The sequence below is a fragment of the Schistocerca nitens genome, chromosome 6 (genome assembly GCF_023898315.1).
Source record: "Schistocerca nitens isolate TAMUIC-IGC-003100 chromosome 6, iqSchNite1.1, whole genome shotgun sequence".
Classification (NCBI taxonomy): domain Eukaryota; kingdom Metazoa; phylum Arthropoda; class Insecta; order Orthoptera; family Acrididae; genus Schistocerca; species Schistocerca nitens.
The window spans coordinates 588,167,761-588,184,959 of NC_064619.1; the positions used below are offsets into that span (position 1 = coordinate 588,167,761).

The window sequence follows — 17,199 nt, forward strand, 5'->3', positions numbered from 1 at the left end:
CAAAAAGACACATAAAAAACAGCTTTTACGGAAAAAGCGCCAATCTATTGTTCTCACAAAGTACACAGTTCAGTTAAATTAATGCGACCACTGCCTATGTTCGATGTCAACGTGCAACAACCGTTGACAGTGGCAAGTGGCAGTCGAAGGTATATAAAGCGTGTTGGGGGCACGTGGAGAACAGTGTAGTCGCTGTCGCAACGGTGCGATTAATCTGATGCTCAAAATTGCATGATCGTTGGCTTTCCAGCCAAGGGTGGAACCATTTTTGAATCGACTAGGTCTGTAAACTGTTCACGTGTCGCCATGATCAAAGTACAACGTGCATGGCAAAATGGCGCTATCCAAAACTGGCGCCGAGACAACTGTGGTCCGCTAAGGACCATAGGTGACAGGGATAAACGACGGCTGCAGATATATGTATGGACGAACAGACGTGCGACCAGCTGTGTGTCCTCAACAACCGTTCAACGAACGTGCTGCCTATGGGCGTCCGCAGCAGGCACTTGGTTTATGCACCCATGCAGACTACTGGTCATCGGCGACGAAAGCTGGAATTTGCATGCTAATACAGCAAGTGGCATATCATCGTCCCAGGGTCGGCAACTACTAAAAGAGAAACTTCCTGGCAGATTAAAACTGTGTGTCGGACCGAGACTCGAACTCGGGACCTTTGCCTTTCGCGGCCAAGTGCTCTACCAACTTTTTTTAAACCACTTTTTTTTAATCTCGTTTTGTTCGTCGCATTTGCTTGGGGCGGACGTCGCGAGACACCCGTTTAAGTTCATCCTTGATCAGTTAACTCAGTTTTTTTATTACAGAGAGCAGCTAACCCTCTGACCGAACACGCTGAGCTACCGTGCCGGCTAACCAACTGAGCTACCCATGCACGACTCACGCCCCGTCCTCACAGCTTTAATTCCGCCAGTACCTCGTCTCCTACCTTCCAAACTTCACAGAAGCTTATTGCAGAACTAGCACTCCTCTGTAGAGTGAAAATTTCATTCTAGAAACGTCCCCTAAGCTGTGCCTAAGCCGTGTCTCCGCAATATCCTTTCTTCCAGGAGTGCTAGTTCTACAAGGTTCGCAGGAGAGCTTCTGTGAAGTTTGAAAGGTAGGAGACGAGGTACTGGGGGAATTAAACCTGTGAGGACGGGGCATGAGTCGTGCTTGGGTAGCCCAGTTGGTAGAGCACTTGCCCGCGAAATGCAAAGGTCCTGAGTTCGAGTCTCGGAGCGACACAGTTTTTATCTGCCAGGAAGTTTCATATCAGCGCACACTCCGCTGTAGAGTGAAAATTTCATTCTACTAAAAGAGACATTTGATGCAAAATTTTTGAAACACCCAGTATGTAATGTAAAGTCACCCACCGCGTTTTTATTTCTAAGTGTGAAGTCTAATCTCAGAACTACTGTGGGGAATTTACTATTGTTTCCACCAATATGTAGACTGATTCACAAATACTCATTCCGTGTGTAACTTATGTAGCTACGCCATAAAAATCGAGCAGTCGTAGATACTTTGTGCGTAGATTACGCGAGTCGCTAGGGAGCTATATTGTCGGTTTTACTCTGTATCTTATAACCATTTTTTCGAAGATTTCAAACACCTTGGACTATTTTACGTTGTCGAACATTCTTCTAGGTCTACAAATCCTGTCAGTGTGTCTTAAGGGGAAGTTTACTGTCTTTTGGTTCAAAAAATCGATGTTTTTTTAAACTGCATTTTTGGATCCATAAAAGTGTTTAGAATCCACCCGTGAAGCGGTTTTTCCGAATACAGAACGAAAATGTTTGTTATTCGCGGTTGATCAAAAAAATGCACCTGCCTGTAATCGGCCTTTTTCACGCACCAGTTTTTTCTTTCGGAGGACGAGGTATTGTACCGGTGCTTTGGAGGAAACACACAAAATTCAAATGAAAGTTTGAACGCGTGTGTTTGGAAGTTAGCCCACAAGCATTTGCATTCTGGTGCGAAGACTGTGGAGATTGCGACTTTCCTGGCAGTGAGCAGCTTCCACGAAGGGTATTCAGCAATTCTGAAGACCATGACAACGATGGACGTCACCCTGGGACTCTACTCGACGCAGTTCACCAAGCATTCGCACGATCACCGGATTCAAGCGGCCGAAAACCGCTTGTCACCGGCCGTACGAGCGACTCTGGAGCAGCGCAGGATGGCCCAGATCGGGCAGAACGCCTTCTATGAGGAAGAGGAAGGACTAGTTTATAGACCCGGAATAGCAGATTGAACGTACGTTGTGTAATATTGCATTTAGATGTAGTCAAAACTTCAAACGCGTTTTTCTCGAAGTGACGTTTTTTTATCGCGCGGTATGGTAACTTCAAATCTACTGAACCGATTGGCATGATTGTTTCCGACGAAGCTAACTAAATTGTCTAGGATTTGTGCCACTTTTATTCCGATCCATCAACTACAAATATTTTTACTTGGCCGACAAAGTCGAAAAATCTATGAAAAAACCCTATTTTTTTCAAATGGCCGCCATTTTGTTTCCAATGGTCCAAATAACTTATGCGAGGTACAGCTTCTAAAGAATCTTATTTACTTCGCTATCGCCAACTCAATTTTGATTTCAGACGCGCCGGCTGACCTGTGACATACCGGGCGTGTTTCGTTCCGGCGGCACTTCCGCCTTTGCTCTTCGACATTTCCGGTCGAAAAAATTCCTGTTTGTAGAGGAAATATCAATAAATATTTTGACCAAATTTGAGATTGATATCTATAACACATCCCGAGAAAAAAATTCTCAAAACATGCTTTTTTCGGGCAAAAGATAGTAAACCTCCCCTTAATGTTTCTTAAGGCTTGTCCACACAATTAAGCTCTGCGTTTCTGGTTACTCTATCTTCCCTAAAGCCACACTGACCATCATCTGAAACAGCCTCAGTTTTCTGTTCCGGTCTTCTGTATAGAATTTCCTTTAGGGGTGAATTTTGACAGCTTTCTTCCCGTACCTTGTCGAATCACGGCAGTGCCGAAGTCTCCAATAATCTGGACGCCAAACAGATGTCACACTCTCTTGCAAAGGCACTTGACCGTTTCCATTTCCGTCTTTGTGTCGTTTCAACAGCTCGTGCACCGAAATAGCCGACATTCCACGCAGGCGATAACGTTCTGCCGTTCTGGTTTCTCCCGCAGCTTTCCTCTGCACTCACGTGCAGCCACCGAGAACAGCCCGCATTCGCAGGCGACGCGCGGCGCGTCACCGTTGCGAAGCGGATTCTTAGGAAGCCGACTGTGCATCACACACAGACGCGCTTTCCTCGGGCTTTTGCCCGCGCCGGTATCAGTCATCTGTATGCTAATCGCCGTAAGTACTCCCGCACCTCGGGTTGTCGCTCGCGTAAGAGCTCGCCGGCCGGTTCCTCTAGACCGCTGGCGCATTCTCCCCGAGCTCCGCGCCTTAAACGTCCGGCCTCGTGACGGGGATTAAACGCGGTAGCCATTTCAGAGCCCAGCGCGAAGAAAAGGACGTCGCGGCTGGTTGCGATCTGCGCCGCCGGTAAAATATCGCAGCCATTACGCGCCGGCGGTTCGAGGTAGCCGCAGCCTGCAAGTAAACGTGCCGATTGCTCCAGGTGACTCTCAGCACCTCGACTTCATCAGCGCCAAGTGTGAACAGAGTCTCCGCTGAGCTACCTGGCGTCGGGTACGGTCGGTGTTTATACTCCACTTAGCTCCAGCTACAGAGCTTACTGCAGAAGTTATTTTTCAGGTACAGCGAATCTCTAAAACGGTGGCTCTGCTGCCAGAGCATTGGACACACATCCAGTCATCCAGATTTATGTTCGCGAAAGGCAAACCTCAGGCCTGTGAACGAGCGAGGTGGCACAGCGGTTAGCACACTGGAGTCGCATTCGGAGGACGACGGTTCAAACCAGCGTCCGGCCATCCTGATTTAGGTTTTCCGTGATTTCCCTAGATCCCTCCAGGCAAATGCCGGGATGGTTCCTTTGAAAGGGCATGGCCGATTTCCTTCCCCACCTTTGACACAATCCAAGCATATTCTCCGTCTTTAAAGACCTGCTGCGCGGGATTAGCCGAGCGGTCTGAAATGCTGCTGTCATGGATTGTGAGGCTGTTCCCGGCGGATGTTCGAGTCCTCCCTCGGGCACGTGTGTGTGTGTTTGTCCTTATGATAATTTAGGTTAAGTAGTGTGTAAGTTTAGGACTGATGACCTTAGCAGTTAAGTCCCATAAGATTTCTCACACATTTGAACATTTTCTAAATATCTCGATATCGACAGGATGTTAAACCCAATCTTCCTTCCTTTCTTCCTTCTGGATTGTGGCGCTAATAGGTCAATCGGTTTTGACCGACCGCCGTGTCATCCTCAGCCAGTTGCGTCACTGGATGCGGTATGGACGGCCGTGGGGTCAGCACACCGCTCTCCCGGCCGTTGTCTGCTTTCTTGGCCTTAGAGCCCCTACTTCTCAGTCAAGTAGCTCCTCTGTTGACATCACGAGGCTGAGTGCACCCCATTGCAGTCCTCCCATTAAAGAAAAATCCTCGGTAGTAGCGGGATCGAACACGGGTCTCCGCATAACGAGACACTTTGGACTCTGAGTTAAGGAGGCCGACAGATTTAAGTTAATGTGCAGATGAAGCACCACCGTTTAATTTATTCGCAGTTTCGACCACGCATTCGTTGTCCTGACGGTTAAGCGTTAAGGGATTGAAGCTCCGCTCGTCACCATCGTCTCGCACTAAAGTGTGACCTTGTGTTGAGGACGCTGCCGAGCATTTCTTTCAGCTACCTTCTATACTACATTGTAGCTGTTCTTTCTCCACTGAAGCGCCAAAGAAAGTGGTATAGGATTGCGTATTCACATACAGAGATATGAAGACACGCAGAATACGACTCTGCGGTCAGCAGTGCCGATATAAGACAACAAGTGGCGCAGTTGTCAGATCGATTACTGCTGCTACAATGGCAGGTTCTCAAGAATTCAGAGTGTTTGAACGTGGTGTTAGAATCGGCGCACGAGCGATGGGACACAGCATCTCCGAGGTAGCGATGAAGTGTGGATTTTTCCATATGACCATTTCACAAATGTACCGTGAATATCAGGAATCCGGTAAAACATCAAATCTCAGAGATCGCTGCGGCCGGGAAAAGACGTTGCTAGAACGGGACCGACGACGGCAGAAGAGAATTTTTCAATGTGACAGAAGTGCAACCCTTCCGCAAATTGATAAAGATTTCAATGCTGGGCCATCAAAAAGTGTCAGCGTGCGAACTATTCAATGAAACATCATCGATTTGGGCTTTCGGAGCTGAAGCCCCACTCGTGTGCCCTTGACAACTGCGCGACACAAAGCTTTACGCTTCGCTTGAGCAGTCAACATCGACATTGGACTGTTGATGACTGGAAACATGTTTCCTGATCGAACCAGTCTCGTTTCAAACTGTATCAAGCGAATGGACGTGTACAGGGAGACAACCTCATGAATCCATGGAGCCCGCTTGTTAGCAGGCGACTGTTCAAGCTGTTGGAGGCTCTCTAATGGTGTGGGGTGTGTGCACATGGAGCGCTGTGGGACACTTGATACATGTAGATACGAGTCCGACAGGTGACAGGTACGTAAGCATCCTGTCTGATCACCTGCGTCCTTTCAAGCCCATTGTGCATTCCGATGTACTTGGGGAATTCCAGCAGGGCAATGCGACACCTCATGCGTCCAGAATTGTTACAGAGTGGCTCCAGGAACACTCTTCTGAGTTTAAACACTTCCGCTGGCCACCAGACACCCGAGACGTGAACATTATTGAGCATATCTGGGATGCCTTCCAATGTGCTATTCAGATCTCTGCCACCTCGTACTCTTACAGATTTATAGACAGCCCTGTTGGATCGATGGAGCCAGTTCCCTCCAGCATTACTTCAGACATTAGTAGAGTCCATGCCACGTCGTGTTGCGCATTTCTGCGTGGTCGTGCGGGCCCTACATGATAAGCCGGCCTGAGTGGCCGAGCGGTTCTAGGCGCTACAGTCTGGAACCGCGTGACCGCTACGGTCGCAGGTTCGAATGCTGCCTCGGGCATAGATGGGTGTGATGTCCTTAGGTTAGTTAGGTTTAAGTAATGCTCAGAGCACTGTGGGACTTAACATCTGAGGTCATCAGTCCCCTAGAACTTATAACTACTTAAACCTAACTAACCTAAGGACATCACACACATCCATGTCCGAGGCAGGATTGGAACCTGCGACCGTAGCGGTCGCGCGGTTCCGGACTGAGGCGCCTAGAACCGCTCGGCCACCGCGGCCGGCTACGCGATATTAGGCAAGTGCACCAGTTTCCTTGGCCACATTATGCGAATGTTGCTTTCGTGGTGATGTTTTACACACCAGCGTATTACTGTGTGTCGTTTCCTGAATACTACGCTTACGCCATGAGAACCACAACAGACTAGTGAGATAGAGGTGGAGCCTTTTATTGAAGGGAAAGACCTTATCGCTCTCCTGGCATTGCGGCAAAACGTAGTCGTTGCCGGCCGCCGTAAGTTACCCGTTATCTCGTGCACGCTGCGAATTCCAGCGTCGCAAGGCGGTAACGTATTGTTCGAATGACGAAGGGCCGGGAGCGCGCGAATACGGGCAGGTAAGCGGCTATCTGAAAGCAGCGAGGGTACTGTTAGTCGGTGCGCGGCATTCCACTAGTCGCGAGAGGCAAAAAAGCGAGGGAGGCTCGCCGGCCGGACGGCGGCGTCGAGACGCGAAAGGGCAAAATGAGCGTAGGGGAGTCGCGCCGCGTGCGCCGGCCGGTGTCCGAGCCGCCCTAAAGCGGAACCGGCGCGACGCGCGCGGACTGCCGCCGCTCCACGGCGGACGCGCCGCCGCCGCCGCCGCCGCCGTTTTTACGCCGGCCGAGTCGCCACCGCCGCTCGTCGCACTCTGTGCGCGCTCCGGTCGAAGTCGCGATGTGTGTCGCTGGCGACAGGAATGCCTGTGTCTAACATCGTCCGATGTCGGGCTTTTTCATTGAACCGTACTGCAAACAGAGTGAAAAACTAAGAATGCTGTCCTCAGAAACGGTGTAAGGCAAGGATGTACACTGAACTGACGAAAGTCATGGTATACCTCATAGTATCGTGTCGAGTCTTCTTACGCTCGGCGTAGTGCAGCAAACCGACGTGGCATGGACTCAACCAATCGTTGGAAGTGCCTTGCAGAAATATTGGACCATGCTTGGCTCTGAGCACTATGGGACTTAACGTCGGAGGTCATCAGTCCCCTATACTTACAACTACCTAAACCTAACTAACCTAAGGACATCACACATATCCATGCCCGAGGCAGGATTCGAACCTGCGACCGTAGCTGTCGCGCGGTTCCGGACTGAAGCGCCTAGAACCGCTCGGCCACCGCGGCCGGCGGACCATGCTTCCTCTATAGCTGTTTGTAATTGCAAAGTGTTGCCGGTACAGGATTTTCTGCACGAACTGACCTCTCGGTTATGTCCTATAAACTTTCGATGGGATCCGTGTCAGGCGATCTTCCTGGACAAATCATTCGCCCAAACTGTCCAAAATGTGCTTCAAACCAGTCGCCAACTTTGGCCCGGTGACAGGGAGCATTTTCATCGGTAAAAATTCCATCGTTGTTTGGGAACGTGAAGTCCATCAGTGACACAAAATAATCTCAGAGTAGGCGAACATAACCATTTACAGTAACTAATCGGTTCAGTTGGACCGTAGGACACAGTTCATTTCATGTAAACACAGCGCCCACCATTAAGAAGCCACCAGCAGCTTGCACAGTGCCTCGTTGACAACCTGGTTCCATGGTTTCATGGGGTCTGCACCACACCCGAACCCTGCCATCGGCTCCTACCTACTGAAGGACAAGGATGTACACTGAGCTGACGAAAGTCATGCTGTACCTCATAATATCGTGTCGAGCCTTCTTTCGTTCGGCGCGGGGCAGCAAACCGACGTGGCATGGACTCAACAAGTCGTTGGAAGTCCCTTGCAGAAATATTGAATCATGCTTCCTCTATAGCTGTTATGACCTATAAATGTTTAATGGCATCCATGTCAGGCGATCTGCCTGGACAAATCATTCGCTCAAACTGTCCAGGATGTACTTCAAACCAGTCGCGAACAGTTGTGGCCTGCTGACATCACGCATTGTCATCAATAGAAATTCCATCGTTGTTTGGGAACGTGAAGTCCATCAATGACAGAAAATTATCTCCAAGTGGCCGAACATAACCATTTACAGTAACTAATCGGTTCTGTTGGACCGTAGTTCATTTCATGTAAACACAGCGCCCACCATTAAGGAGCCACAACCAGCTTGCACAGTGCCTCGTTGACAACCTGAGCCCATGGCTTCGTGGAGTCTGCGCCACACTCGAACCCTGCCATCGACTACTAGCAACTGAAATCGGGACTCATCTGACCAATTCACGATTTTTCAGTCGTCTAGGGTCCACTCGAAGTGGTCAAGCTCCCAGAAGAAGTGCTGCAGGCGATGTCGTGCTGTTAGAAAAGACACTCATGTTGTTTGAAAAATATGTAAAAATCAGCCAACCGGTTGCATAGGTTTTCTATATACCTTGACCAGGTTTAGTCACCTCTAAGGGTGACTTCATCAGAAGGTAAGGTAATTACATGAAGAACATATCGTCAAAGATGTTTCGTAACATGAGACCAGTTGAGCAGCTACATGATAGAGAAGTAGTGGAACCGATCACGAAACCTGACAACGGCCGCGGGAACGGTGTGCAGACCACATGCCCCACCATTTCCGCATCCAATGACTCCTCCAATGACTCCTATCTACTAAGGATGACATGGCGGTCGGTCGGCACCTTTGCGCATCCCGAGGCCTGTTCGGACAGGATTTCGTTTATGTATTCAGTTACTAATTGTGCCTGAAGTAGAGTGTGTCTAAACCTTTTTTCATAATTATAGCTTTTTTTTTTACTCAGTACGTGGCCTATTGTTTTACTTGTACAATGACTGTGATGTTCTGACACGCAGATTCTCCCCGTGCGGCTTCAAGTACCACCTGGAGACCCCGATATCGACGAGCCAGAGGCGGGAGGACGACCGCATAAGTTACATCAACAAGGGCCAGTTCTACGGCATCACACTCGAGTACATTCCGGACCCCGACAAGCCGCTCAAAAGTCAGACCGTTAAGGTGAGTTACTGCTGCTTTTTATCTCCTCCTTCAGCCTCTGCTGCCTGGTGAAATTACTAGTACTAGCCTACTTCTCCCAGCATACCGCGTACTGTCACCGGATGTTCTTGTAGTCCACACAGAAAGAGACATGCTCCTAAATGAAATATATAGCGGCTAATTGTTTTCGTACTCACCTCTTTTAAGGTCTGGAAGGCACATTTCCGACAAGAAAATGTCTAAATTGGCTTTTTTTCTTTTTTATTAATGGACAGCACGCTGTTGATATTATGATCAGTCCTATGTCACGAGCATATTAAATCTAAAGCGTTCATTGTTCATATCCAAAATGAAACTTGAAATAATCATCATCTTCACCTTATTATGGTCACATTGTTTGTGTACAAGACATGGTGTATAGGAACTACGCTAAGCTTTTCTCCTGGCATACCATAACATATATTTCAAGAATCGGGGGGAGATGGGGAGAAAATTGACTCATCCGCTGGACGTGGATTTCGATCGATGGTGTGGCTTCGTGTTTGTCATACACACAAAGCTTTTATAGAGGTGCGAGAGATGAACAGTTGCAGATATTATTCCAAGATACAAATTGGACTGCGACTTTCTTGTTCAGACCACCAAGGCTTACAAATTAGTTTATATTACTCTTACGTTACGTGGTTACCGAGAAGGTTTCAGATTCACTCGTTTTCGTACTTTCGTTGGCATACACAAACAAATATAATGACACTAAATCGCAAGAGTGAAATAAATTCAAACTGGAGATTTTGTGGTGAGTCTAAAATGCAAAAATGGCAATAAAGTCAACTATGCTATAAAATAACATTTTTGTCAATCAGGTAAAAGAAACGTTACGTTTACTTGGAAAACAGGTGTATGCCAAATAATGAAATTCGTGGTTCTCGGACACAGTGCAAACTAATTTCGAATTAAAAGTCGCGTCTAGCGAGTTTTCTTTGCGCCAGATAATACATGGTCAACGCAGTTCGACAAAACAATTGCTCAACAGCAGTGCATACCTGGACATTAAAGCAGACCGGTCCAAACGTTTAATTACTTCCCCCAACTCCATTCCGTTATACATGGTCGAGCGATAACTGTCTGGCTTTTTTCATCGATAGAAATTTACGCAGGAAATTGCGCCGTACTGGTGACGATTTGCAAGAGACGTAGAAGCCAAATTTAAAAAAAGGAAAAGAGGGGCAATAAATAAACGGTCCGTTCCGATGCGTGGTATGACGCAACAGGAAATTAAATGCAATTAATTATAATTGTCGCGGGCGCGGCAGTAGACGGACACAGCCAGACCTGGCGACGATCCAAGGGCCTCGCTGGACTCACCGTGAGTGGGCGGAGAGGGGCGTGGAAAAAGAAAGGGGGAGGGAGACGAGACACTGGGAACGAGAGAGAATTTCCCCAACGGGTGAAAGGAGCCTCGGCCATACACGGCTCGCGCATGCCCATTGGGCGGTACCCATTCAGAACAGCGCGTCTATAATTGACGCTTTTCTCGGCTGGCCATGTGCACACACACACACACACACACACACACACACACACACACACACACACACACACACGGATCGCCGTGAAACGCGCGTACGAGTACGCAGGCGCAGTAGAATCAATTACGTCGGGCCGCCGGATCAGCAATCTCAGTCGCGCCTGCATTTTCTCACGATTGCTTATTACTTATGTAAAACAGCACTCAGCCGCCCGCGGGAGATTTCTATAATTTCGATCTTGATGCTCGCCGGGGAACGCGGCGCTGCGGTGAGTAAAGGCGGGGGCGAAGCGGGGAGGTGTAGCCCGGGCTCGCGGACAATGTTATCTTTCGCGAGGAGTGCGCCGCCGGCCGGGAGGGGTAATTGATTGGTCGCGCGGCGTTTCCAGCGTCGTATCTGGCCACCTTATCAGGCACCGGTCCGAGGAGCTAGCTGGGCGCGCTTCGTGCGGCTCTGCGAGTGCTCTGCCTACTACGCTCGTCTCCCGAACGTCGGAGCTTTGTCCGTCACATTGCAAGAGAAGGTAACCCGAAAATATATCCTCTGGCGTACTAAGCCCCACCTGCTAATTGCTGTTCCGACCCGATGTCTATTCTTAGCAATGTCGTAGGCTGTTCCTTGACAGTACAATGTTACATGTCTCGATCACAGAGTACATGAACTCGCTCGTTAATACAACTTAAGGTCGATTCACACTTGTCGGAATGAAATATCAAAACATTCCACAATGCATTTGTATTTTACGGACAAGAGACTCGCGATGAAGCAGCTGGCACATATACGTGAATTACTGGGGCGATTGGAATGGAAAGGAAACTGCATGGGAAAGAGATAGGAAGGAAATAATGACTACCAGATGCTCAGGGTTCTGCGCCAATGCAATGACAAGAATTGAAAATTTTTGCCGGACCGAGACTCGAACCCGGAACCTCCGCTTCTTTAGAACGGTTGTGTTAACAGCCTAGCCCCAAAATCGCGGATTTTTTATTCTCGTAAGAGTCCGGATGTTAATTGTGCACCCGCATTGAAACTATTTCATCAAAACTAGCCGTCACGACCATTGAATTGCCGCAATGCCCTGAGCGGTTGTAAGTCATTATTTCCTCCCTGTCTCTTTTCTCTCCCGTTTCCTTTCCATTCTTTGAACCCTAGCTATTCACGTAACTTGGATATTCCTCCAATAAGTGCTCTTTCACAAGACAGACTAGATATCTGAAAGCAAAAATATGATGTGTGTTTCACAATACCCGCCCAAAGAAAAATAACTGAATAGTCTTTTTATCAGTACCAAAGTTAGCGTTACTGACCAGCCCGGATAGCCGAGAGCAATAGCGCACTGCATCCGGGATTCGGAGAGGCGCACCGGTTTGGCGTCGATTAAGGACGAGGACTGGTGTGTCGACTGCCCTGGAAGTGATTTTTAGGAGGTTTTCCACATCCGACTTGGTGAATATCGGGCGGATACCCACGTCCCGCCGATGTCACACGGTTCGCGAACATTTAGAAAAAGTTCGCACGTTATCACGTGGATAACACTATATGCACACAGAGTACATAAATTCCGTCCTTGGGTGGAAATGGAGGCGATCAATATTGCCAAATTCAATAATTAACACGTGGACCTCGTGACTATACGGGATAAAGGCCAGGAAAAAGAAAGAACAGTAGCTTTATTTGTGGAAAGAAGTACTGATGTTTTTCGTGAGATTTGCTACTAAAAAAGAAAAAGAGCACGATATATAAGACAAAAAAGAATCTCTTTCATCAATTTTCGTTTGGCTATTAATAAACGTTACCACTGCTAATTCCTTAATACAGATAATATATTTCGATTTTTTCTATCTTGGATGGAATCGCACAACCTTTACTGTTCGGTATTGGGCGAAGCGCAGCAACGTGACGACATCGCATCTGGTGAACGCATCACTATTTGAAGGTGCTGTCGCCGTTCTTTCTGTTCTATTCCGTTGACATCTAGGGTGAAATGACATTATGGGACCCGAACACAGAAACAAGGTTGTCCATACTGTGCGATAATACTATAGCTCGTTGGTCATCATGCAGAGCCATTTCATGTCATCCAGTGCGGGCTTCGAGCAGAGAAACAGGATCAGAGAAGTCCCAAGACTGCCCCCTTCGCCTACGACAGCAGAGGAATAAGTTATTATTCTGGTAGGTGCAAGGCCACTTTGGATTCCGGGACAACGGAGTGTCCTGTTCCGGTTCCCTTGAGCGTCGTTGAAACAGCTCCAAACTGGTACGTAGTCGCTAATCAAAAATACGAGAAAACAAACATACGTAGCTGTCACCATAAAAATGTTTGAGCTTGTTGTTATTTCCATTGACACCACACCCGCTCAGCACTATCTCCGGCTGGAGGAGAAAAAGCGCTCGTAGAATAATTGCCGTGTACTCGCTGCTACTCTCTACGTATCATTGGTCGTTAGCCTGATAACGCGCTGACGTGTACAGGAAAGAACCCTGAACCTGTAATTAGGAGAACTGCAAAGCCCGTCTGTTTGCCTATAACAGCACTACCATCGGTCGCCTAATCGCGGACTTAATGCGTGCACTTAGCACTAACTGTTTCGCGGCCGCGAGAACATTTTAACCTACATTGCAAGAGCTCCCTTTGTACTATCTATGTATTTTGTTCATTCCCGTTGAGTTCGGCACTGTCTCTGGTATCGCACAGATACGATATTTTTTTGTTGTCGTTTGTGTCTTTACCTATAACACTTTTCATAAGTTAATAATAAGTGACATGATGATACACAATAACGGGTAACCGCTTCGTATTCTTGCGTAAGGCACTAATTACGTCCCAATTCGCGAACAATCACTTAGCAGGTAAAGGTGTGGGCAGGTCGAGTTTTTATTAGCGAAGTATTTAGAGCGTGAAATGGTGAAAGTTTGCGGGGCTCTGTCTGCAGCGTTGCGATTGACAGCACCAGATTGTTACAGCCTTCCGACCCTCAAATTGATAATCCTTATTTCTTGAAGTGGCATAGCGCCTAGTTGTAAAAGTAGGAGTTTTGATTTATTTTCCAGTGGTATTTCGTTCTCCTCTCGCTGTCCAGCTTTCGAGTAATTCAGATTTCACTGCCCGACGTGGAATTTCTCGCCTTGCTGCAGATTTGTATTTTCAAATAAATTCAGCTTGTTATTGCAAGGAAGCGTATGACGGAACACAGCTACCCAAACAGGAATTCTTAAATGGGGTGATTTCACCCAGTTAAGAGAACTCTCTACCAACTTACCCTACTGCAAGACGTATTATTATACTCCGTGCTTTACCCAAATCGTTTTCGACAGACGAGAAACAAAACAAAAAAACGTGGATGAATATCTCTATTACAGTAGGTACGACAAGAATTGAAGAAAACTACTCGCCTTTGTCCGGAGTCTTCAGATTTTTAAACCTGTCAAGGATGTGCTATTTCGAAAAATACTGCCTGCTTCCCTTCCGTAGCGAGGCATTTGTGATGTTAGTGAGTCGATCATACTTCGAGCAAGCGACTACTTTCTCGAAAGCAACGGCTTCTATTGGATCCCTGATCATTGCTACCTTCTGGTTTCGGCGACCACCACTAAATCCCAGCAGCCGGCTAGCTCACTATCGAGCACTGCCTATCCCGTGCTATCCGTCTCGGAGCGAAGCGCACAAAAAGGCGGCAGTTAAAATTTCACCGAAGCGCCCGAGCTCCCGGCAGTATATCACGGTTCCTCCCCCCCCCCTCCCCCCTCCTTCCCTCCCCCAATTTCTTAGCCGCCGCGCCGCGGACGGCTGACCTTTCTCGCTACGTTTCCCACTGCATCATAAACGCCAGAGAGCTCTCTGCCTGAAAGAGTGATAAATTCTACAAGTTATTTCATGTCCCTTGCTCAAGAAATTTGCCCATTTGTTCACATTTTCCATTCATATTTTTTTGTCTCCTATGTGCAGATGTCAGCGTAATATATTTTCGAGTTTTTCGTGCTTTTAGCAAAAAGCTGGCTATTGAAACACTAAAATAGGTATGAAGCTGCGAGCTCGAGTAACAGATGGCCGAGATTTTCATAGGAACCGCAACGGCGGCGTATTTCGAGCCGCGACACAGACTGTGCCATTGCTTCAGACTCCTGCAGTGCATCATGTGGCGAATATTGCAGTTACCGCTTTTAAAGCCCTGCTAAGCTTTTCGCGCCGTAGTTGATAGTTACTCGCTTGAGATTTAGCACCGTTACTTGCCAACAGTAGTAAATCACACATCTGTCTCCGTCCGCAAGCACACATAAATCAGTGTGTGTGTCCGCTGCTCGCGATCTACTGGCTAGCGTTGCTGTCTCTGGATCACGGGGCCCGGATTCGATTCCTGGTCGGGGCGGGGATTTTCTCCGCCAGAGATCTGGGTGTTTGTGTTGTCCTCATCATTTCATCCTCATTCGAGAAAAAGGCGAGACTGGACATGAAAGGATTGGGACTTCGTACAGGCGCTGATAACCGCGCAATTGAGCGCCCCACAAACCAAATATCATCATCACTGTTATGTATGATTGTTGGTTGTCAGTAAATGTGAGGGGACTTCAAAAAGGAAGCTACACATTCTTATGAGAGAACAATATTTTTTACTGAATGCTGCGTTACACTTCATAGTGGCGCAGATACACGACTCTATCTTTCAACATAATCACCAGGTCTCTGAAAACGACGGTCGGAACGCTCTACCATTTAATTATTCAAAAACAGTCTTAATCGCATTTATTATTACTATACCGCCAACCGGTTTCAACCCGACGTAGGGGTCATCTTCTGGCCGTTTATACCACTGGTCGACTGCTGGTGGTGTCACTCCTGTCTACATGACGGCAGGAAACTATTGATAGTTTGATAGTTTCCTGCCGTTATGTAGACAGGAGTGACACCACCAGCAGCCGACCGATCGTGCAAACGCCCAGAAGATGACCCCTACGTCGGGTTGAAACCGGATGGCGGTATAGTAATAATAAATGCGATTAAGACTGTTTTTGAGTAACTGATTAATCATACTAATTGCTGCTTCATCTCCACAACCATGTTGTCCAAAGCTCAGTCCCTCGGCTATAGAAATCCGCTGCTTGGTCACAGAGCCATTCGGTAACTGGTGTGCGCTGGACATTCTCATCGTCGAAAATAATGAAACGAAATGATCGTGCGGCGTTTTTGGCCGACGGCCTCCCTCGGGGGTTGTTCGGCCGCCTATCGCAAGTCGACTTCCTTGTCGATGATGATGAAATGAGGATGACAACATAACATCCAGTGCCCGAGCGGATAAAATCTCTGACCCGGCCGGGAACAGAACCTAGGTCCCCTGCATGGGGTTCAGCTGTGCTGATCATCACTTTTTCCTTTTCGGTTGCGGAGGCGGACATCGTTGGAAAAGGTCTTTGACTGCTGCGAATCGGTTCCTCGATTGTGTGAACATTGTCGTGTCGTCTGTTGTGAATGTCAGTGGCCTTCCTTCCTTATCAGCATCGCCCACTTTTTTGCATCCTTGGGGAAATTATTGTTGGCATCATTTCTTTCCCTTTACGCGACATTGCATTAGATCCATGTACTTACGGAATTTCACTGTGAATCTGTGACATTTTATACACAAGAAGCGTATTGTCCAGCGGACTTCAAGCTTGGACTACGTTTGCAGTTGCCGCGCCATTTCAGTTTGCACACTATGATGCACGTGTTGTCAGTACCGCAGCAGAATCCTGGAGCATGTACTACTCCTGACAAAGTGCCACTATTGTTGCGCAGTGGCCTTCGCGTGAGACTACTTGAAGTCCCCACGAATATGGAATCAGACTTCATAACTAATTCTCCACAAATACATCTCTCAGTTTTGATAGACTCGAAATTGCGTATCACCAATTCTTTTAGAACTGACATTCTTAATCCGATATCACTGAATGCTCTGAATGCTTGTGTAGTGTTCACAGCAGAGATCCAACACTGATAAAGAGGACAGCTTGAAAATATAGTAACGTGCATATCGTGTGGAGCCATTGCAATGTCTATGCAAACTCTCCAACTACTTGCCGAACGAGGAGCCGAAGTGTTTAAGACGCTGCACCCGCATTCGTGGAACGAAGTGCAAAATCCCATACCGCCATCCAGATTAAATGTGACCCAACACGATTAAAGTGAATCGTTGGGTGATTTCTTTGAAAAGGACACAGACAATTCTTTCCTATTCGGTACTGTGCTGCATCTCCAATAAACCGTCGCCGCATTTGTTTTCGTACGCCAAATCGTCGTCGCTTATATTTTTGTACGCTAGTAGATCTCAATCTTATCGTTTTCAAAACAAAAGCGATAGATACCGCTTTAGGGCAATGAAAGTATCGTAGATGTGATCTACGAAGGTAGTAAGCTATGATATACTTCATACGAGAATAAACGGACGAAAAAACGTAATTAATTGTGGTTAACTCGAATATTGTGCGCACTTTGAAAAATGTTAATCATAAAATGAATGCTCATGACCAAACAGCCGGTAGC

The 17,199-nt window shown here is 47.5% G+C and overlaps 1 protein-coding gene across 8 annotated transcripts in view; it reads left to right on the forward strand.

Moving 5' to 3' along the window:
- Positions 1-17,199, forward strand: part of LOC126262230 (protein grainyhead) — a 333,250-nt gene that overhangs the window by 185,155 nt on the left and 130,896 nt on the right. For all 8 annotated transcript variants that reach the window (XM_049958688.1, XM_049958685.1, XM_049958691.1 and 5 more), the window contains exon 5: positions 9,015-9,177. In XM_049958688.1, coding sequence (XP_049814645.1) covers positions 9,015-9,177 — 163 coding nt within the window. The remainder of the gene's footprint in view (positions 1-9,014; positions 9,178-17,199) is intronic.